Below are 24,066 nucleotides of genomic sequence, written 5' to 3' on the forward strand. Positions count from 1 at the left end.
AGATCGGGCGGTGATGACATAGGGCACGTGAAGGTCAACGTGAAATGCTTCAGATTTTAATAAACAGATAAGAGTGCACTGGAACCGATAAGAATTTGGTTTATATATTTGACACGCTACATTTGAATACACTACTTCACTTGTCCCGTAGTGAATAGCTCAAGGAATATGAATATTTGTATGAGTGAATTTAATAAAGACATTTCCCAGCTCTCCTGTCTCGTTCTCAAGGTTGCGCCCAAATCGCTTCACCCGCAACGACTCATGCGACGCATCGATCAGCGAAACGGCTCCAACGGAAAAAGGCGACATTGTCTGCAACACCGTGATCGCCGACCTGCCGATCTGCTGCTCCTTTTCGGCGCGTGCCGCCACCATCGTCACCCCTTAGAGAAAGGGAAAAGACCACCCGACCGTAAGCAGCCTTTCGCGCGTTACGTCCACCAGCCGGTTCGAACGGCGCCACGGCTGGAGTAGGTTCAAGCCACCGCGCTGGTCATTCGGATTGCAGTCTTCGGGCGCGCAGGTTGTGCATCCGGCTCGCTCGCTTAAACCCTCGGTTTACCGTGCAGCGTCGAGTGAGATCAGTAGATCGTGCCAGGATCGTGTTCGGCCCGATCGTTCGGGTACGATAGAGAGTGCGCAAGACAGTGTACTAAGTGTGCTAATTCACGGATCGCGGAAATGGATGACACTTTTCGCGGGTGATTCGACGATTGTTACGACGTTTCGGTGAACCCTTTTCGTGTGGTGTTCACTCGCGTGCTTGGTGACTTCGATTGTGCGATTGTCGGTGTGGAATATTCGACGGTGTTACAGCATCCAGCGTGTCGCGAACGTGGAACTGCATCCCGTCGCTCCACTGGCTGGTGTTTTCGTGGCGCTTTTGCTCGATATTTTCGAACGCCCCAAAAGTGAAAAGTGAAAAGTGTTACCTGACCACGGTACACTCGAAAAGGAGCTAAGTGACAGGGGGCAAGCGTTGCGAACAAACACAAATACATAAACCAAATGAAGAAAATGAAGCACGGCAGGATCGGGTTACTGCTGGTGGTGCTCGCGTTGGCTCACCTGCAGCCAGTTCGAGCACAAGACGTCTCAAACGTGACGGTACCTGAATCGGGAACCGCCAGCGAAATTTCCTTCGATCGGCTTGTTCTGTTGGAGGAGAAAATGACGGTGTTCGACATCAAACGCATCGCGAGCGGCTGGAACACGCTGCGGCCTCAACTGAGCGGGCAATGTGGCGATCAGATGACGCAGTACCTGCTCGGGTTGCAGGACGAGAAGCTGTGGGCGTTAAAGAGTGAGTTGAAACATGCTGACCGCGTGCGTATACTTATCCGTTACATAACTATCGTGTAAAAGCGCACAAATTGCCCGGTGTCAGACAAGTCGATGTCAACATACTGTCACACAAAAGCAGCCGTTAAGTCGACATCGTGGCATGCAAACTTACATTTTCGTCAAGAAGTCAAAAAAAGACACGCACTACTCCCATAAAGTGACATTTTGAACTCCGGCCTCGGGGCAGGGTTACTTCGATCGCTGGCTTACCCATCCGGCACGAGTGTAGTAGGCTGTTTTTTCCCTCTGTAGGTCATCTTTGGCCGCCATTGAGGAAGAGCCTATTTCCTGCACAAGGCCGGCCGCCACCAGGAACATCCAGCGTAACATCGCCCCGCATTTGTAGCGCGTGTAATGACGCGCATCGAACTACTGTTTCCCTGCTGGACGTGCTACCTTTCTTCGCTTCGTTTTGCTATGCGCGTGTGTGGGGTTTTCATTGCGTTTTTCCCTCCAAACCGTGGCCTCCACGATCGCGGGTGTTTGGCGTTAGTGGTGCACTTGAAGCTGCCAGCTGCATTGTGCGATTCAGCTCCCCTTTCGGCCGTGTGGCATAATGTCATAATGACGGCATCGGCAAGCAACTGTGTAGAAACAAATCGACCAACAAACGCCTCGCTTCGTCTCACCACCTTCACCCCAAAAACCTTCTGGGAGGGTGGGTTTTGTGTGTGATTGTGATCCGGCGAATGGAAGCGAAGGAAAATGCTATTCAGGCCACGGATCACCGATGTCTTTCTTTCGCTCGTTCGCTCTTTCCGCGTTTTTCGTCGAAGAAAACGAAATGAAAATGCTTTGAAGCGCGCGCACACTCACACACAGCGGTCACACGAAACCCTCCCGCTGCATACGGTGTGGCCAGAGGGATGCTGGAGCCGGTGGTGATGGCGAAAGCTTACATAATGTCGTGAGCATACTGTGTTTCCAATCCGAAACGGCCTACGATCGAGAATAGGCGGGGGTTTCCTTTGCCTCGCAATTTACTTGGGCCGAAGTGGATTCTTTTATTTTTTCTCCCCTTTTTTGCAGAGCTTGCTAGCCCTTAGCTCAAGCAACCGATTGATGCAGCTCGATTAGGGTTGATTGGATTGATGTCCTCTCGTCTGCACAGGTGCCACTATCGGGGTTTCTTTCGCGTAGAAATTATTGGTCAAGATCGTTCGTTTGCGTTTTTGTGGATGACAATGCTTTTTCGATCACCCAAGTGGATCGTTGGGACATTTTCATCTAGTCTAGGCAATAACAGCCCATCAGCTTGCAAGGTAATTGTTTGGTCAATCGTAGCGCATTTTATGGATTGGAAAATTGTGTCAAGATATTGCTATCGAGCAAAGCAAAAACCCAACTACAGACAATATAGCCCCAACAATGTTTTATTGCTTGAGATTCGGAGCGTAATCAATTTCATGGCAATGGTTTTGGTGTGTATTTCGTATGACTAGCGATAATTAGCGGTAAATAATCGTAATGTGCCTCCAGCAGTCGACAACATTCGTCAAGTAGAATGTTCGCTGCGAGGCGCTACGGGGAAGTATGTCTTTCCCTTGTTTGAGCCGCCCATTAGTGTGCTGCTGTTAAGCGGTACAAGCAATGATACCATAATAAACAAGGGAAAATACACGGAGAATCTGTAAATCCTCGGTGCTTGGCGATCGCGCAAACACTTGCGTGCTGGTGCACATGACCCGTTCGAGGAAGCTACCTTTACAATGATAAATGTGGAATTATCGATACTTTATCCAAATGAGATGTATTTCCACGGGATGTAGTAACAGTGGGTAGTAAAACACGCGCTTCCCAGCGTGCCACATCACGTGCTGATGTAATTTTTGAGCTGAATATCAACGTAACCTTACGGGTCGTATAGATCCGGTGATTGTTGCAATGCAAAGACTTTTATTTTTATTTCTATATCTCGTACTCATCTCGATAGGTGAAGGTCATTGATGTCATCTTCGATTGTGTGGTTTTTTATTTAATATCGTATCGCATTTGTAAAAACGGATCAATGAAGTTCCATTCGGTCACAGTCAAAACGATGGCAAATATTTTTTCAACAACATTAACCGAAACAAAAGTTCAACCGGAAGATGCGGTTCGTTTGAAATAATAATTTACTCGAAAAACAATCTGTGGCCTTGGTTGAGCGGACTGCACAAACAAATGAGCAAATATTATTATTAAACATCCGATTGGCAGTCGATTTACTTTAATAATTTCAAACAAGTTTCTTCGATGATCCGCATTTGAACCGTGTTGCATTTTTCATCATCCACACAATCAAGCCGATCCGATTTTCCTTTCGTTCCACAACCCACAGCCATCTTTACGAATTATCTTTGGGCTATTTTCTTTCGGTCATCTCGTAACCGACCGCGGGGGTTGGTAATGTTTTACACCGAGCTATTTGGGGCGCAGCTAACGATCGCTTTAACGTAATCAAAGCAAGTATTTTATCTCAACGCTTGAAGCATCCGCTTCACTTTATACGTACATTAGCGCCGGACTTTTTCACAATTCATATCGTTTGTTTTATTAACACAAAACCCACGGCACAATGCGGTAACATGGCGCTTGGTCATTTCACACGAGCCGTCGAGCGTTATCCGGCAACAAACGAAAAAAAAAAACAGGTTGTCAGACAACATCCCAACGTCTTGCCGCCTATCTTCCGCAAATCTCATACCCCATCACTGGCTGGTCGCGGCCTGGACGATTTGAAGTTCAAACCTGATCGATCATAAAAAGTGAAACTGGTGTTGCCACTTCCCACCTGCCCGTGGGTCGAGCCCGGAAAAGTGCTACTGAATGTCAGGCACTTGATCCGTCACCGTGCATCCTTTCTTCCGTCCTTTGCGCCGCGGTCCGATGAACGGTGCAATCGTTTCCGGGAACGCTACGCATCGGTGCACGTGCACGAGCGTTCGAGTCATCCGTTGCATTCGAAGATGCAGACCCCGAAAAGGGACTGCACTTAAGGGTTGACATTTGGGTTTCGGCTTGCGGTGTGTTTTATGCAAACGAGATTTTTGCTTTTGTCCACAGCCGTTAACGTGCGTTAGATTTCCACAGACGACGGCATTCCCTCGCTCACAGGCAAAACCCTCGTTGTTGCGTTTCGCCACCATTTCCACGATCGCGCCCGCCCGCTCGCTCAACAAACGAATTCATAATTTCTCTCACTGCTGACTCAATCGGAGCTCGGCGATCGCGCGTAATAGCCAATGCGTAACAGATCCTCCTCCTCCTCCTCCTCCTACTCCTACTCCACCTCTGCGCCTCTGTCTCCTCCCTCACGGCCGTGGTTCGATTTCTTCACCTCGGCTCGGTTATACCGTGCACGCTTGACTGGGCTCAGCTGCTCCCAGCGCCCCACCAGCGTCATTCTTTCGCCCGTCCGTACACCAAAGCCAAAGCCGCGGTTACGTCACAACCAAACACACAACTGAAGAAAAAAAGTGAAAACGAAAGTACCGAAAGGAGAGTGAGTGCATGCAGCGCTGTTAACCCTTGAGTGACGCGAGTGGTGCGTGTTCGAGGTGTTGCAGCACCGCCACGTGCGCGACCGTGTCGCCATCACCCGTGACCAAGCCGTTCTCATCCCGACCTGGCCACCATCGCGTGCCGAGCTCGTGGAAAACCACCTCCTAATGGTGGAATGGCATGGAAGGGATAACGGGATGTTTGTGACAGTGAAACACAAACAAACAATGCATAACTTTTACCATCACCACCACTACCATGAGCACGGGCTGTAGCAGGATGATGTAGTGGGAGGATAGTGATGCGAAGGGCATCGCATCAACAGGGACGCATCGGCCATTGCGATGGGTAGGATCCGTGGGCTGCCCGGCGAACCTGTTTCCGTCCCTTCTGCCAGCTCTACCGTGTGCTCTTTCACTCGCCGCGGTCAGCGTTATATTCGCCCCTTCACGATCAGGTTCACTTTTTGTGCCCCCTTTCACCGCCAACCCGCTGTCCACACAAGGGAAGTGATGCAATACGTCAGGCATCATCGTTCCCGTAGCCGATTGCATCGTTGTCATCGTGCCGGGTGGTAAGAGGTAACACCCTCGTGCCAAAAGCTTGCATTGTTATCAGAGTCGTCACCAAACTGGTCTTTCCTAGCGTTTTTTTTTGGGCCTGTGAAAAGAAGGTCACGTGGCCGGGTAATGTGTAATAAAACATGACTTGCCGTAGTGAGGAAGATTTGTGCGTGTGTCTGTCTATTCGGTGACTATTTCTTTTCGTAGAAATTCACATTTGATCATAACCAGTTGATTCAAACCAAGTGCCTTGACCAAATGTTCAATGAAAAAAGGGGTTCGTCGCTTGTTATTAGGTGTTCGCGCGTTTAAGTCTTTCGTATCCATAGAGCGTTTGCGCCTGAAATTAGCTTCCATTGGTCGTCGGAACGGTTTTTCTTATTTTTCGACGTTCATAAACCCAAATCAATCACCCGTTATGCTTGCGTATCGTCCGAAATTACGTTCACCGGGCTACTAATACGCCAAACTGTGAAGAAAATGTGTTTCGTTTTCTGCTCTTTTCAAAACACCGCCGCATCGCTTCGTTCGCATCTTCGAGGGGGATGCACATTCGTAGGGGGGAAGTAGGTGGGTGCGGGAGATGATATAAGGGTTCGACTGGCTTCATAACGGTGCGTGTTGAGGTGGCAAAAGAGGGGAAGTCAAAATTTAGGTCATTGTTTTAAGGTAGCGACCTGGGAGCGCAGAGTCGGTGAGGGCCAGCGCGTTTGAGGGTTGAAGTCGATGCCACTGAGTACGCGGTTGCGTGTGTGCGTTGCGTAGACTTCATCATCGTTAACAGAATCGCGAAATCTGGTTTGAACTTTGCACTTTGATAATAGCAACCCTTTTGAGGAGTTTACAACGAGAATTACATCCCCAGCCAAACTCAGTGCTCAGCAGAGCTAGTCGTTTAATCCATTCCTTTGATCATGATTAAAATTCAAAAGATGCTTGAATGAAGTGTGTTTTTGCCAACGGCATTAATTATAAACATAATGTTTGTGCCACTGGAAACAGTGCAATCCAATTATAAATCTGTCTAGATATTGTAAAGAAATATGGCTTGGCGAGTTTCACCAGCGGCACGGATAGCCGCGGGAGAAATTTCTGCAACCTCACGCGCTATTACGACAGCACCGATCTCTAGCGATTTGTCTCCTAGATGATCTGTGTCACTATGCCCGCGCGCATGAGCAATTGCCTGTTTTGGCTGGCGGGCTGGCTCGAATTTAGCGTTGAAAATTTCTTCGCCACCACTAACCCAGTGGCCATGAATTTTTCGACACCGATGCAATTTAATGTCTGACCCGGATTTTTCTTCGTGCGCAGTGACGCAGCCCTGGAGCTACCGCGCGGATAGGCAATAGTTGATTCGAGTTGACTCACGTTTCGTAAACCGTTCCATCCACGTCCCGTCGTTGGGAGGTTACCATCATCGCCCGTAGCCCCGAGGCAGGAAAAGGCACCCTTTGGAAAGCTGGCCACATAGCGATCGTGCGGACAATGGGACACTTCAGCTCGTACGCACGTTTGATGTCGCATTCCGCGGACATCCGAATCGGACGGATACGTGGGCTTGTCTATTTCTTTTTTTTTGTGCACCTCTCGCTTCGCGTCTCCTTTCTTGGGGTTTTCAATGTCAACCCAAAATGTTTTTGCCCTTCCACTTGGCGCTCAGTCGGGGGAGAGCGCTATGGAGCGATTGGGAATTTTTGACACGCGCAACTCGGGTGGGAGAGAAACAGAAACCATAAGCGAGCTCTGAGGAATCACACGGCATAAGCCGGTTGGGGAGCATTGGCAGTTGACCGTCGTTAAAGAAGATGAAAGGGAAATGCAAATTTGGCTTCATATCTCTCGAACGGTCGCCCAAAACATGCTCTCCCGAAAGCGGCACGCTTGCAACAGCTTCACGTGCATTTCAGTACCGTCCGGGTCGTTAACGTGCGTCCTTGAGTGCATCCGTCCGAGCTGTGTAAATTTATCTCAACGAACGTGATACGCAAAAAAAAAGAATCAACAGATTTAACCACACCACACTAGGTAAGGGCATGTGGACTTTCGAAAGCTCCTTGCGGGAGTTCCTTGCCTCGGACACCCTTCGAACAGCCTTCGGGTTTCGAATCCGAGTTGCAGTTTTTGCATTTTTTTCTTAATCCACAGACTCCATCAAGCCGGCGGCCAGTTTGTCACTTATTGTGCACGTTTTGTTGTGGACAGATTACATAAAGGAAAACGGCTGCAAGGAAGGGCACCACGCGCCAACGGCTCAAGGGGACGGCTCATTATCGGTGCACCAGGGCTCAGATACACACACACACACGCTCGAAGGCTACCGCAGCAAGGAAGGAGAGTTCGATACGGTGCGATTAACGACGCCTTCTCCTTCGTGCGAGTGCATTAGCCAGGCGTCCAGACGACCTAACCGCGGGTCGCAAAACAAACGCTAAATTACTCGCGCTCTTGCTCAAGCTAATCCACCGCTCGGATCGCTCGGTTTGGGTCGGCCTAATAAGTCACCTCCTTATGGATGTCGATTAGACCACGGTGGTCGGTAAATGGGTCAGCTGGTGGTCGCGTAATAGCGCCCGTGCCGCTGTTTTGCATTTTGGCGCAACACGGACCCCGCGTGCGGCTTCGCTTTCGGTTGAGAGATATTCACTTTCGGTTGAGCGAGACGGCGAGGAATGATAAAAACGGTGAAAATAAACACGCAATCAAATCGGACTCGGGGAAGCCCCGGCTGCCAGGGACGCCACTAACTTAGATCTGCCTGCGATGGACGCGGTTATGCCACCATGTGTCGCGCAGCATCGAAACAGGATCCTTTAGGTGGTTAGCTTGGTCATACCTACTGCTCCCCTGACCGATTTTCATCGTATGGGACTTTACCTGGGGGAGTTGTTACGTCAAAACAGCGACCAGGAGTAGGTCTAGGAACGTCTTAGCAGGGTAGAAGACCACATGCAGTCACAGAACCGGGTGGTTGGCTCGAGAATCGATCAAACAAGGTCTCTAGTCCCTGCAGACTGGCTGCAGTGCGCCAGACGAGTCGATACGAATCGATACTCTGGAACGTAAGCCGCCAGTTTGAATGTTTCTTCGGGAAAGTGAATGGATTTTAAACATGGTCAGGAGCCACGGTGGTTACATCTACTGCCGGTAGTGAAAGGAACAATCCTCGGGAAGTCCACTCAGGACTCCGCCGAGGTCTACAAGTACTGTGTGTGTTTTTTTTTTAATTTTTTGCAATGGAGTGGGATGAATTTCTTGCAGTTGCACTTTTTGCGGGAGGCTCTTGCTGTATGAGAGGCTACTGAAAAGAAGAGAAGAATGAAGACGCGTTCCTTCAGTGTACGGAAGAAGGCCTGAGTAAAGCTGATGACCTCCCAGCGGGTTGGTTATTGACTGGCGAAAAACGTGTTCATCGCCGTTTCTAAATGTCCTTCCTCTGTCTGTCTTTTTCAGCCGCACAAAAAGTGATGACAGACGCAGCACTATTTTTAATCAGACGATGGTGTTTTATCTACGTTGCGTAATGGGCACTAAATCTCAGTTATATAAATATGGAGTCTTCTGCCGAGGGATTTCGGTTTGATCGCTTAACGGTTCCTTTAAACTAGCAAAATGTCAAGGCGTAGTGAAATGAACTCTTTCGTCCTTCATGTCTATGAGTACGGTGTCGTTTGGTAGCCGATTTATTGTTTTTCATTACACCGGTATTATAAAGCGCGAGTGTGCGCGACTAGTAATTGTAAAAGAGAACTTTCCAGAACGTTCGCTGAAGGCAACGTCCACGCAAACTATCTCTGAATTCTTCGTGTAGATCCGAGCATTGTGAGAACGCCAACCAATTCCGTACGAATGAGTTTTCATGGTCAACCGGATTTGTAGTCCGAATAAAAATAAATTCCAATGGTAGACTGCAGGTTTTTTTTTCTTAAAATTTCGATGCAAAACTCTTGTTTGTGTATGTGGTAAGCATGGTGCTGATATTATAAAAAATCTTCAAGCTAATGGGTCGGGTTTTGCGTTGTTAAAATATTGCTGTTGCATTATTAGAATTAATTTTGCAAGCTGCCACCAAAAGCTAGTGGGGTTACTTAACACTAACTCCTCCGAATTTCCGTGTGGCTTATGTCTCTTTCGCATGGGAACGACGTCTGTGATTATGAAAACAAAACTCTCCACTACAGGGGCCCCACAGACATGGGTTCGCGGATAACGATGAAGAATTTCCGCTTGTGAGAAGTTTTGTGGCGACAGTGAGAATCTCCACCTTCACCTTACGTAGGAAGTCATAAGGCACAAGGTCCGGAGGGCAGAGGTGAAGTTTATGGTTGATGGCGTATGGGAAAGCACTTTGAATGTGCCTTCCATCCGGTGATGATTGATTTATGTCGCGTAATAATGCGCAACTCAGACGGGTCGAGTTTCTATCCAAGGTGTGGTTGAATCATTTATCATGCGTTTAGTGTCCCTTTTGCGGATGGTGGCTTTTGCTTTTGAGATGACAATTTAATAATGTTGTAAATTCTTCTGGGTTAATCTACCTTTTAATCTAATAGAATGCGATTAGAGAATGTTGGCATTAAAGCTTCATCACGAATGTCGATGCTGATACGTATTTTATTAATTTTGTAGTTATGTTAAGCTAATGGTATGTTTGAACAGTATTACTTGAATGATAAGTAACATTTTCACGTTGCTTTTCCGCGCATACCTTAAGCGCCTGGTGAGTATGCAACGTGCATATCATTTGTGATCTTTAAGTTCATTGATCAGTTTCATCTATCATTTATCTTCGTAACGACCAACAAATATCAGCTGTTAATTAATGTTTCACTTATTTTTTGCGTCTTTTCACAGTGGATGATTCCTCGGGCAAATACACCAAAGGTTTCTTCTGGGGTAATAACTACTGGACCGGTTCGATGGATCAGTGTTCGTACATCTATCAGAATGACAGTGGAGATGATCCGGCCCCGAAGAAAAAGGGCCGAAACACGGACATTACATATATTAACGGAAACTTCCTTGGCTCATCTGAAATGGTGCATCAAAACCCACCGTTCATGCCCGGCTTTTACATGGCGAAAATTCTTATCAACGGATCCGAATCATTCAATGCGGTAAGTTGCGAGTTCGTACGGTAAGAAACTTCACAGGACTCGAACTAAAAAAAACTTTTCGTCATAGATTCGCACCGTTGTCGTGGGATTATGCCTGCCCAGTGGCTGCAGTATTGCCGATGTGGAGACACTCCTAAAGATGGACATCAGCCGCAGGCATGTTGCTCAGGAGCTGGTCGGTGTGCGGTCTCCTACGCTGAACAACTTCTCTCTTTGGGATGACATCACCTTCCGGATTCTATTGTAATGCTTCGTTCCAGTATACGCTTCATCCACGAGCACTATTGTCTCGTTTAGCAACAGCTCTAGCATAAATGGTTTTCATTTGCTTGCGTTTTCTTGCAGTGTCTTCTCACTGATCGTCGTCATTCTGCTGATCAGCGGAACCGGCTACGATCTCGTCCTGCGGCGCCGCTACAAGGCCAAGATGCGCATCAAGAGCTACTGCAAGGAGCTGACCTCGGACATGTCGAATGGGTTGGGTTGCACGACGTACGATCTGACGCGACGCGAGCCAGAAGAGAACGGCAAAGGTAACTGCACCGTAATCCGGGTACCGGCGAGCGTTAACAATAACAACTCTGATGAGAACCTTGCCGTGGAGCTGACCGCTACGGAGGAAACGAAGTTGAGTAAGTTCCGCCCTGGTCGGATCTCTGTTGCTCGAGCGCTTCTTGCGTTCGTTCGTAGCAAGCAAAAGGGGTTTCGGATGCCGCATTGTTGGTTAGGCAGTGGCGTTCTAGGATGGCTTAGTTAACGAGTGATAATCCTATTAATTTAGCGCTTGATGTAGCAACCCCTAATCCTTTGTCTTAATACCGTTGCTAACCCGTGTACGGTAGACTCACCGGAACTAGTTGGCACTCCGTATCCAAATCGCACCTCCATCCCTGTCCAATTCCTGTCCAACCAGCATACGGCGAAGAGCTTGTGTAGGTTTACTGATGTGCTTGTTTTTCCAGGTCTGTGGGCCGAACTGCTGCTTTCGTTCTCGGTGGTGACCAACTTTAAGGCGATCTGTGATAAGAACGTGGGCAATGACACCATCCCGTCGATCCATGGGCTGCGAGCTATCTCGATGGCGTGGGTAATTCTAGGTAAGTCGTCGAGGACTTCGAAGTATTTCGTTTAGATCCGATAATCATGTTCTTCACCGCAGGACACACGATGATTGTTGTTTTCAAGTACTCGGACAACATGGAGCTGCGTAAGGTGGTGGAGAAGGAGTTCCTGTTCCAGATAGTGCTGAACGGTGCATACAGTGTCGATACGTTCTTCTTTATCAGTGGCTTCCTGGTGTCGTTCATCTACTTCCGTACGAACGCCAAGGGCAATCTCGAGAAGCTGACCAAGGGCGTGAACGAGGTAACGGCCGGCACGTTCCACTTTTTCGGCCTGGTTGGCTATCGATTCGTGAGGTAAGACGTATTTTCGAGAGCTTCCGAGTGTACCAATGTTAACTGAGCTTCTTCCGTTGCAGGCTAACGGCTCCGTACTTGTACGTACTTGGAGTCGTCGAAGTGGTTATGCGTTATCTTGAGCAGAACTCTGTGTTTGAGCCCCCGACACAGGATCACATCAATTGCCCGAAATACTGGTGGCGTAACATCCTGTACATCAACACGCTATTCCCTGTGGAGCAAATGGTGAGTTTGTTTGTGCTTCCTTAACCACCTTACCAAGTATGACTGACATTTTCGAACATTTTGTTGCTTTCAGTGCATGCTCTGGAGTTGGTACCTGGCGGACGACACGCAGTTCTACATCATCGGAGCGTTGATCCTCATCATCGCTGTGCGACACTTTAAGTTTGCCGCCGTCATGATGTCGGTGTTCATGGTTTCTGCTTGGGCCACTACCGCCTACATCGCTTTCTCGAACAACCATATGCCTGATGCAGATGATCCGTTTGCGCTGTTCGACAAGATCTACGACAAACCTTGGACGCGACTTGGTCCCTATCTCGTGGGCATGAGCGTCGGCTGGATTCTGTTCAAGACGAACTGCAAGATTAAGATGTCACTGGTAAGGATGTCCCGCTGTAATGCTACGTTTTCCGGAGATTAATGTGAACCGTGATTTCCATTCTTCACAGCTGACCGTTATCTCAGGCTGGGTGACATCCACAATGATGATGCTGTATCTGCTGTTCGGACTCTACAACACAACGCTCACACAAACGGCTGCGGCCGCGTACAGCTCGCTCAGCCACACGGGTTGGGCTATCGGATGTGGTTGGGTCATCGTGGCGTGTTCGTCTGGCTACGGTGGATGGGTCAACAAGCTGTTATCCACACCAATCCTGTATCCGTTCTCACGAGTCACGTACTGCGCCTACTTGGTGCACCCCATCATCAATCGAATATACGCCCTAGAATCGGATTCTCCCATCCACATGACGCCTAATGCGCTGGTAAGGCCCTCTGGACTGCTCCGGACCATTGGAACCGTGATTAACCCCAACTTATCTGCTTCTCTTTTTCACAGACCACCGTCTACCTGGGACAGGTTGTGTCATCGTACGTGCTCGCATTTATCATCTCACTCTCGTTCGAGGCGCCCGTTGTGACGATGCTGAAGATACTTTCGCCGAACCGGAAGAAACGAATCTGAGCGCTGGATCCTTCCGGGTGCCTTCGGTGAACGTCCGTCCGTCCGAACGTCAACAGTGCGTTGCTTTGCAAATTATGGCAGCGCGACAGACAGCGGCGATTTTGATTCCGCTTATTTGTGTGCGCACGTGTGTATGTGTGTATTTAGCGTGACCACGGAAAACTGAGCTTCCATACCTAACCCGTTCCATTCCGCTTGCGAGGGCGGCCACAGGTCGTCTGCTAGGGCTAGGGCATCGTTCTAAGGCAGCACGGATCCACTGTACAGTGTACTAGCGAGTGGTGATTTCGTTCTGCGTGCCTCATGGGTGGCATGCTTCAAAGTAGGATTAATAGGAAGGTTAAGTGCTAGATACCGTATGAAAACTGTGCTCAGTAAGTGTTTTGTTACAGTAACTTAGACTGATCGAGACCGATAGCGATGTGTATAATGTAAATATATTTTGGGTGTGAAAACATATTTAATAAAACCATAAAACAACACAAAGTTATTTTGTTACTATTATATTTTGATATTGTTTTGATGACATACCCTGTTACAATTGGAATTTGCTGCAAATAGCGATTGGTAATAGAAATAAGATCGCTATATTCAGTTACACCCATCTTTCTGCTGAGCTTTATCTGACAGGTTTGATGAAAAGCTCGCATGTTGAAATCATGCTGTCATGTTGTTGAAAGCTTTCAAACTATGCTACAAAAGCTCGGCTTGGGTATTTCAGGTTGAAAACATAGGTTGCATATTTTAAATCACACCAGAATAAAATCATTTTCGTCGAGCCTTTGTCTAATCAATAACAACAACCGACAGCTATTTACCCAATGTGATCGCTGCTTGACGACAGAAGAAAAGCCGTAAAAGTATAGCGACCCATCAATGCATTTGGGTTCCTCGCTTGATCGCCCGCAGCAGTCTTACGTAATAGAAACGTCAAAAAATGCCTCTCCCAAAGAAGCCCCATCGCAGCTGTGGGCTCGATTCGGACTCCCTGCTTCATGTTGTCATCATGAGGAACGCAACGACGCATCACACCACTACCGAAAAGCCCAAGCCCAACAACACACGCCCGCCAGCGCCCGCTCAAACACGGTCACTGATCTTTCGTGCAACCGCGAGAGAGCCCCGAGAGAGTCGATCGTGCGATCGTGCGATCGTGTGAGAGTGATCGAGCTAAAGTTGTCTGATGAGCGAGCCAAAACTTGTTTTCCACCGTTCGGCCCCAACCAGTGAGAAGTTGGCGCTGGCACCAGCAACAGCTCCATCTTTGTTGAGGTGCTCTCGGGCGCACGCTGCGCCGTGCTGGCTGTTCTGTTTGACCTCTCCTGTTGGTCGTCTCGGTTCGTCTTCTAGTGGTACGTGAGGCGCATACTCTAAATCACTGTGTTTTGTCGTTGCGACGAAGGGCACACGGCAGCTGTTGGAGGTTTTGTTCGTAACGGGGGAGCAATTTTGGGGAAAAGTCCACCCAGCTGTTACCCGTGCGGTGTGAACGCAGTGAACAATGGGTGCTTGAGGCTCTAGCGAGCAGCGATCGTCACGGTGAAAGACGAGAAACGAGACATCTCGCTGCCCTTCTCTCGCTCAGCCGCCGCTCTCGTGCAGCCTCACAGACCGCCATTACCGCGCTCTAGTGCATCGTGTTAGTGATTTGCTTTTTTTTGTATTATTTCTTTTCGTAGTGCACACGGTACGAGCGGGCCTTTAACGGGAGTGTAACGCCGTGAGGCTCGTGCACACGCAACCACTACCGAGCCCGTGTGTGACGCGTGTGTGAGCGTACGACGGGGAGCCCCGTGAGGGAAAAGTGAATGTAAAAGTGAATCAGCAAACTCGCTAAAAGCTACCAGTCTCTGTTTTTACAGGGGTGGAAAAACCCCCGTGCAAGCGTGCGTGTGAGTGTGCACACAAATCTCGCGCAAGTGCGATCATCGCGAGCCCTTGGATGGAATTCCGGGAGGGAAACTGAACTGCCAGCATTTACACAGCACTGCCAGCAAAGGTGAGTAGCGAATCCTCCCGCACGATCAGGATCCACACCAGCGCCTCTCGAATGGACTTTTCGAGCAGCTGCATTCCTGCACTGCCATCTTTTCTCCCACACACGAGCAAATAAAATGCCCCCCCCACGCGCGTCTTTCGCACGACGATCGACTTACATAAAGCGATCGAGGAGGCCATTGGTTACATTTTCCGCTTGGAAGTCGCATGTTCGTGTGTGTGTGTGTGTGTGCGTGGCGCATCCAACCGATCGTCGCTCGTCTTTGCGTCCATTGTTGTTTGTAGCCCGTTGCTGGCGCATTCACTTACCTAACGCACGGTTCTGGTGACGAACGGGACAGATGCTGCAGGCGGATAAGCTGCCCGTTGGCTCTTCCGCGAGTGATCGCGAGGCCAACCAGTGGGGTCATAAAAAAAGCCCCCAACACTAAACTTTCTTACCGACCTGCAAGCTGCGACCCCAAGCGTACTCCCGCGAGGTGCTGCATTCGATTGCGAACAGACCAACCCACACCAAACCACCCAAACACAAACGCGCGACCACGACGACCAACAACCTTGAATCGGACGGTAAAGGTGGGGTGAATTCCGCTGGTGGACTCGCGGACTGCTGCGCTTTGCTCCACTGGCTCCACTCGCGCGCCCCCTTTTCCACGGCTTTGCTGAACCAGTTTCCTCCCCAGGAGGGTTTGCTGGCAACGTGGGTGTGCTTTGCAGACGCAGAATCCACCAGCGTCTCAGCGTGGCGTTGATTTTTCGCCCTCGCGATTGCTCGAGTATGCGTCGTTTGATGACGCACGGAGCTAAAAGCGTCCTTTTGCAACAGACTCCACGCGTGAGAGTGAGAGAGAACGAACCTTGCTGTACCTCCGTTGATCTGTAAATCCGTGATTTCGATGTCGCCTTCGGATCTCTGCTCTGACCATTTTAGTCGAGTGGTTCTCGATCCGAGGGTAACCACAATGGCCGTTCGTTCTGGACGACTTTTGTGCTCCAAATCGCTGGAGGTTTTTGGCCTCCACACCCACGCTCACGGTTGGCGGAAAGAGGGCTTGATCCTTTCCGCGTGATTGACGGATCGCTTTGCGACGGGAACCTGAAACCCCCCGAGAGCGCGCGAATGATTGATGTTGGGATAATGCGTTGCGTTGTTGCATGGTTTCAAAGCCCCGAACGAAACGTGCGAAAAAAAGGGAACCAAGTCCCGCAATATCGGCTCGATAATTATGTAATTTTCTCCCCCATTCGCACGGAATCGGTATAATCCCTTGCGCAGCCGATTGGAAGCGCAAAATGGCGTCGCCAAGATGAAGCCCAGAATGGCGCGTAGGTTGACCCTGGGCGCTGCTTTTGCATGCACTCCCACAGAACCCGTCCAATTGGCTCCATGCAAAAGGAGACCTCGTCCAGCAAGAGGTTTTTTTTTTGTTTCGTTGCTTTGCGCGCTTTGCCCCAGCATTCCCGATCGGGTCTTAACAGCGCGAAAAAAACCGGTTTGCAAACAGGGTGTATGGAAGTTTATTGCATTGCACCGCGATTAGCCCGCGGGAGGAAAGGTCTCGTATGCGCTGCGCGTTTCACGTTTGATTGATGAGCGGGAAGCGCGATTTGCCAGCTCTAAAGTGCTCCAAACCCTACGCCTTTATGAGCCCGTTGTTCCAGAGGTTGAAGAAAGCGCGGCACCCGTGCGCTTCACGGTGCAGGAGACTAGCGACAGCGACCAGAAGAGTCCGCTTGTGGGGATAAAATGGGCTTGTAATTACGCCCAATTAGGTTGGCATTTTGGGGAAGTTTTTGAAATTCGACATTCCGAAGCACATCACGCTCTAAGCGACGCTTCATCGATTGATTTTACTGGGGCTTGCCACGAAAGCCAGAAACGCCACACACAGGAAAGTACGAACGATCGACCATAAATGGGGGAACGAGAAATGGCTCCAACGCTCGGTACGATCGTCAAGTACTCAAGAGGGCACAATCGCCCTCGCGCCACAGCCGGAAAATGCCAGGGCGGAAAGCAAACCACGGCCAACTCGTTCTATTTCTTTCACCGCATCTAACGGGGGTTCGTCGCTTGCCAGTTGCCAAAAGACTTCAACGGCCCACTTTTCTCCGTCGAGCCGCTCGGGCGGGCTTGAAGTTGTCTTTACGATATTTGGGCACATCGTCGCAGGCGGAACACGGAACCTTCACGCTGACGTCACCTCCGGTAAGTTGTGGCGAGAAAACTTTTCGACAAAGCGAAAAGCGAAAAAGGCACGCAAAACACCGAGACGTTTGCACGGTGGGGATTAGTTTGTTTTCTCCGGTGTTTCTTCGGTCACCGCGAACAGGAAGGCAATCATTCATCAACGAGGAAGCAGCGGCAACACGTACGGCAACACCACCGTTTGGGCCATCGGTTCTGAATGATTCATGTGCCATTAAGCCCTCGACACAATCCCTGGCCCGCCGGTTCTGAGTACCGCGCGTGACGCATCCATCCGGGCGGTGTCGGAATAAATATTACCGCCATTAGGGTGACGATTTCATTGGAATTCTACCTCACAGGGGAGAAGTGATACTCCACGAGGCCAACAAAACACCCCCGTAATGGTTTGTTAGCGGTGCAAGTGGCGAGGAAAACTCTCAAGATCGCAAACAATTTCGCATTGCTAATGCAGCCCGAGGGTTGCAAATCACGCCCGCTAGCGAGATTACCCAGCGAAGCAGCCATTAGAAGCTGTGAGGCACCACGTACGCCTCACGATGCGCTCTGACCCTGTTCCATTTTGAAGAGGGCACGCGCGTATTGAAGCAGAAAAAACACGTCCCACACGCATCTGCGTGAGCGAACGATCAATGTGGTCTGATCTGAGACAATGCGCCCTCTGTTTGTGGGTGGAAAAGCCACCAAACAAGCGTACAGTCGACCGGGAAAGATGCAGCAGTTTGCGAGCGAAATTCTTACCATTTTGTGTATCATTTGCTTGCAAACGTAGGGAGCGCAAGCAAAATGCACCAACTAACACCCGGTGTCTTTCCAAACAGTTGTTCTGTGGTATAATTGGCTACGCGTTCGCAAACGCGGGCACTTTTCTTAAGCCCACAACCGCAACGACTCGCTGCAGCAACGCAGAGGTCGACTCCCGATAAACCAGATAATGCAGCTAAGCTAAACCAACGTTGTGGCAACGGTCTGTGGCTCAGTGCAGGTGGGATTTTGCATGCTATTTCTCAACCAGCCGTTGGTTGGTTGGTTTAGCCGAGGCTCATAAATTCGTTTCACCGCGTTCGATCAGCAACAGCAGCAGCAACAGCAACAGCAACAACTCCATTGAACCACGGCCATACCACGCCATGACGTGTGCAACCGGTTTCGATTGCGCAAAAATGTCATGTCCATTTTCGATAGGGATTTTGTACGTTTTTCTTCCTCTCCATCGACGGGTTGTGCGTATGTACGCGTGTGTGTGTGTGCGTCTGCGAAAAAGCAAACCCGCTCTTAAGGCCCCACGATCGCACGATCGAAACTCCCTTGGGGTGCTTTTGTGCCGCTGTTGGGGCGGACGCAGTAGCAGAAAAAAAACCACCAACAGAAAAGGTGCAGAAGAAATAAAGTCACGGACGCTTGATCGACTCGGAAGGATGGATCAATACCAGTAACAAAAAACACGCACACACACACACAGCCTGGGTAAATATCGAGCCACGGATGATGGGGTGCTTAAAGCTCCAAAAATGAAAGTACCGCGAGGCAAAGAGGCCCGCGAATCATTAGAGCCACATCGGTGGCGGCGTTACAGCTGGTTAGCTATGCCATTAATTATTCCTCGGGCATGGGGCTTGGATCGTTGGTAAGGAAGCGATTTAAAAGGTGACTTTGATCGCTATGGGCGATGCACAGCGTTCAATTATCAAATCCGACAAGCTCGGTGGGTTACTTTCGGTGGCGTTTGAGCTTGTTTTTTGAGATGATCTTTTGCAGGGAATGCCACTTATCTGGGGATAAATATCGCTTGTATGGTGCAGGTCCTAGCAGCTACCATGTTGCTCCAAGAATAAAAGAACGATCTTCCACCCCTATTTCAGATGAGTCCGATGCGATGCCTTATACTATTCGCCTGCGCCGTTGTGGTAGTGTGGCCAGGACGAGCAAGGGCCCAATCAAACTACGCCTCGCAAGCTAACAGCATCGAGTACCAGGGCGAAGGTCTACCGGAAGAAGCAACCCTCGATGGCAAGGTAAGCGTGATGTCTTTGAGTCAACACCTTCTCCTAACATCCGCGATCGTTTGCAGGTGACAAAACTGGACGACCTAAGCCCGATAATCTTCCTCAATCGAACGAAAGCGGCCCTCAACTGTGCCGCCGGCTTCATGCAAGTGGAGCTGAAGTTCAACGAACCGTTCTACGGTAAGGCTTATGCCGACTACGACCGCAACAGTGCCTGCCAAACGAGTGGAAAGGGTGATCTAAGCTACCGGATCGATCTACCCTTGAAAGGATGTGGCACGAAACAGGTATGATCGCAGATTCACGCCCTCTACAGGTTGGTCTTCGAACTACTGCTGGTTTTGCTTCTATTCTACAGGGCCCTCAGCGGGTTTTCACAAACAACATCGTGGTGAGGTTCCATCCAGGACTCGAGATGGATGGAGATGAGATCATCACGATCGTGTGTCGGTACCCGCCACCAGTCGCCCCTATCCCGGCAGGTCTACCGGCTCCGATGTAAGTATTCCCAGGATCCTCGATCCCTCTGTTGAGTCCTTTAAACATCTCGCCCTGGCTTCATTCACAGCATCAACGAGGCAGCCATCATCGAGCCACCACTAAAGGGCATTCAGATCCTGTTCATCATCTGCGCAATCATGTTCCTGACGCTTCTTCTGCTCGGTTTGGGTGTTTCGTACTACTGCTTGCGTCGTCGACCCATCCCGATTGTGCGCCGTGTCGTACACGTTGGTAGTGGGTCAGAGATCACGGCTCTGGAGAGCGGCAGTATAGGTAAGGGGTTGGGGATACACCACCGCCCACTACCACCGCCCACTAGCGTTGCCCCTTTCCCCGTCTTGCTCTGTAACCACTCTTCTAACGGCCCATTTCAACCGTCTCTCTCTCTCTCTTTCTCTCGCTCGCTCGCTCGCTCTCGGTGCGTACAAAAAACCTGGCGCACTGAACGCTGCACTCTAAACCCACCGCACACACGCACCACCATCACCATCACGCTACCCTTCTTCGGCACCACCTAACGCGTGTCAACCACGGCAGGAAGCGTGTCAGGCTTCAAATTGGCTCGCCCTGTGGTGGCGATGGTGCCACCCCCAATACAGAGCTCATCCGGTAGCGAGGGTGCGCTCATCCCTTCGGACTACCCTAGCGAGTCGCAGTCAGAGAACGAAGAAGCCGAAACAGGCTCGTTGCCGGTGAGCTCACGTGGCAGTAGTAGCGCTTACGAAAATGGTGCTTTCGTACATGACGGACTCAGTTTGGCCTCGGCTGAGCATCATCTGCAACACCTGCAGGTGGCTCTAGCACCACCCTCACCCAAGTTTGACATTCAGGTGCGTGTGAAACGATCACCTCCACCACCGGCTTCACCACCTTCCAGCCACTCGGCCACCAGCCGGTGTTCGGACAGCGACAGTAGCAGCAGTAGTACGCTGGTCAGCCATGGTGGAGATCGCAACAACTTGTCCACGATCCTGGAGACGCAGGAAGATCGCGAAAGTGTGATGACCACGGAATCCCTTGGTGCTGAAGCGGCTCGGTCTCACTTTACGTACGTCCCAGAGTTGCACACCGTACCGGCTCATCTCGACTATCCACCGAGTCCACCGCAACGTCATCGTGCGCATCAACACCACACCACCACGGTATTAATATTCACCACTACCCTTTTTAATCCCCCCAAAAACCACCCCCCACGCTCCCCTCGTTTGCTCACACCCACCCACTAACGAACTGACCGACACATCTCGCGCAGGTCTCGAGCACGGCCACAAGCCACCTTCAACGGAGCTGGCTAGAGGCACCGGACGGACCAGGTCGCACGCACGACACACACTCGCTGACCGAGCTGGTCGATGCGTCGCACCGGTACACCGGCACGGAGGACGCACTTCAGCAGCTACCCGAGCCGCCGATCGCGGTCTACAAAAAGCCTGAACTCAAGTCTCACGTTGTAGATGATCTGTTCCTTACGACCGTCACCGAACGCACCACGATCGAGGATGTCGAGCGTCACCGGCGGCTTGTGACGGAGTACAAGCCACGTCCGTTGCAGGCACCAATGCCTCCGACACCGCCACCGGCACCGACACCACCGGTGCCACCCCTCGACCCAACCTGGGACGTGACGATTCGGAACTGTGGTCAACAGGCGCGCCAGTGGGAGGACTTCTCGGATGTCTCGAGTGCGTCAGGAGCACCATCGGTGGCGTCGGTTGGAAATATGCCAGTACCGTCGTCGACCTATCTGCCGAGTGCGTACGCTGCTGATGAGTTGCGTAGTCCTGAGCTTGTTGGCAACATGAAACCGGTTGAGTTGCCGCCTGAGGATCGATCCGTTTCGAACTGGGATGTGTTGATTCGCGTGTTGCAGGAAGTCGACATGCCGGATACGTCGATCTCGACGGCGGCCTTACACACCGATTTGCATCGATATCCGCTGCAGCGACAGCTCAGCTACGATGATAAGCTCAAATGGCGAGAGATCATCACCACCGAGTCGACACTTCGGTAGGAACCAGTGTCCTTAGGGAGTGTCCTTTTATTTATGCGTTGTTTCTCTCTCTCTCTCTGCGTCTGGCACTATTAGCACGATGTTGGCTGAGGCGACTGTACGGGAAGACTTCGAGCGCATCCGGTCGGATGCACGTTACGAGAACCTGTTTGAGCCGCGCTCGTGGGACGTCATCATCCGTATCCTTGCACCACCGGAAGACGTCGAGTTGCGTCAATCCAAACGAAGCAAGAAGCGTGAAACGTGGGATACGCGCTCACGTCGCAGCTCACTACCGACATTGTACGAGTACGATAGTGATGGTGATTCGTCCGTGCGTACGATCACGCAGGAACCACAGCTGGTGGTGGCGACGTCACTTGGATATGGGGCACCTCCACCACACGGTGGTTCCGTGGCCAGTGGGTCACGATCACGGCGCACCTCGCGTTCATCGTACAACTCCAACAACATCGACCTGCGCTCTATGTCGGAGGTGATTGTCGACTTTGGTCGATTGGCTAGTGGACCGACGCGTGCTGGTAGTGGTGGAGACCCGTCTGAGGAGGGTAGCTCTTACATCGTCGCACATGGCAAGGCTTACTTCGATGATGATGACGATGAGGATGATGAGGAAGCTCGCTATGATCAGCATTCGCTGCAGCGATCGTTGAGTCACCCGAGCCTGGCGAGATCCGCGAGCGAATTTACCGAACGTTGGGTAATTCCTGAGGATCACCTAGACCTGCGGCATGACACCGAGATGGTATGTGCAAGAAAGAAGGCTCTCGCGGACACTGACTAATTGCTCTCTCTCTTTCACCCTCAGAACCAATCGTCGGTGTATGGCTCGGGCACGCTGGATGTCGACTCGCGTACGACTTACATCAAGCAGAGCCGCACGACGATGAGCCGCGAGCGACGCGACAACTGGTAGGGCTCCGCACCCTCACACCAGTATCTCACGTGCCAAGCCCTTCCCGGTCCTGCCTCCTCCCGACCGACCGCCAACCCCCACAACTGCCCACTAACGCTAACACACCTCGAGGATTGCCACCGCGATGGATGGTCGGGTCGGGATTTGGGTGGGACGGGTTCCGGGTACCGAAGGAAGGGAACCTGTTGGGGAGAGCGTGAATCTATTTTTTTTTCGTTCGTTTTAAACGGTCACCCCACGGACCGACACTAGGTTTAAGTGGCAATTTTACTCGATCCAGCCAATAACACTGCTAACGGAGTACGCCGGCGAGCGGACTAATATTGTAGGTTAATTTTAAACGACGTGCGCTCGAACCGAAACGTGCACCCAGGCGGGATCCTGGCGGGATGGCGGACCGGTTGGATGGAGCGTTGTGATACACCCGGCCGCAGGACACCCAGTTCGGCCTGCTTTGCTCCTCGTCGGTTCGATGCCTAAAGATAGGAAGGCGAAACTGAAACCAGCGTACATTTGGTACAATCGTAAGGGTGGTGGGATATTGGGGATTGATTTTATGCTTTTACTCGAACTACCGCGCTAGGATAAGGCTCGAACAAGCGACTTCACACGTGCACACAGCGCACACCTACGAACAGACACACAGAGAACACACGAACAGACCGTACACACTCAACCACACCCAATAAACTAACCGATATGTCTCACACGTACGTGATTTATGTTTTCTCTGGCGAAAGAACTAAGCTTTGGGGAACTATGCACAGTACTCTATTTGCTCTGCAATTCGGCTTCTCCGTAGTCCTTGTGCAGTGTCTCTTATTTGCCTCCATGAACGATGGTACACGGTTTCACATCTAGATGGCGCTGCGCGGAAAATGATGATTTGAATGAACGATACTATACACTGCGGCGTGCGTTGTTGCGCATGGAATACAAATTTGTGCACACAGGATACCTTACAGGATGAAGCCGAAATAATGTCGTATACTTCAGGATGTGTACCAATAAGACAGCAGAATTTGATAAGAGCTTTTACTTCTACACACGGAGTAATGGCGGCGTAAATGGCAGTTGCTTTCTTTCGTTAACGAAGGAAAAGACTGTGTTGTACAGATTTTTTTATTTTGTAAATTATATTATAAATGTTTTGTATCTTTGTTAAAATTTACATAATGTTATATTTCAATAATATGATTTCAAAATTAAAAACGTCTTTTTGATATCTTGACATCATTGCACTGTTTTTTTTTCGTAACAAGGATTGAATTAAAATTTTCTTTATTGAAGTTTTTTTTTCGT

General features: G+C 50.3%; 2 protein-coding genes across 2 annotated transcripts; both read left to right on the forward strand.

Moving 5' to 3' along the window:
• Positions 1 to 1,020: 1,020 nt before the first annotated feature.
• Positions 1,021 to 13,123, forward strand: LOC128730451 (nose resistant to fluoxetine protein 6). Its single transcript, XM_053823500.1, has 10 exons — positions 1,021 to 1,306; positions 10,248 to 10,510; positions 10,578 to 10,753; positions 10,856 to 11,142; positions 11,473 to 11,607; positions 11,670 to 11,928; positions 11,991 to 12,156; positions 12,230 to 12,535; positions 12,606 to 12,923; positions 12,998 to 13,123. The coding sequence occupies exons 1-10, from the start codon at positions 1,021 to 1,023 to the stop codon at positions 13,121 to 13,123; spliced, it is 2,322 nt and encodes a 773-aa protein (XP_053679475.1).
• A 6,069-nt stretch (positions 13,124 to 19,192) lies between these two features.
• Positions 19,193 to 23,462, forward strand: LOC128721154 (uncharacterized). The gene is made up of 8 exons (XM_053814879.1): positions 19,193 to 19,345; positions 19,402 to 19,623; positions 19,695 to 19,834; positions 19,905 to 20,110; positions 20,375 to 20,979; positions 21,090 to 21,844; positions 21,924 to 22,593; positions 22,657 to 23,462. Exons 1-8 carry the CDS (start codon positions 19,193 to 19,195, stop codon positions 22,762 to 22,764), a joined length of 2,859 nt encoding a protein of 952 aa, XP_053670854.1. The 3' UTR covers positions 22,765 to 23,462.
• The last annotated feature ends 604 nt before the right edge of the window (positions 23,463 to 24,066 follow it).

This window comes from Anopheles nili, chromosome 2 (assembly GCF_943737925.1).
Source record: "Anopheles nili chromosome 2, idAnoNiliSN_F5_01, whole genome shotgun sequence".
Classification (NCBI taxonomy): Eukaryota; Metazoa; Arthropoda; class Insecta; order Diptera; family Culicidae; genus Anopheles; species Anopheles nili.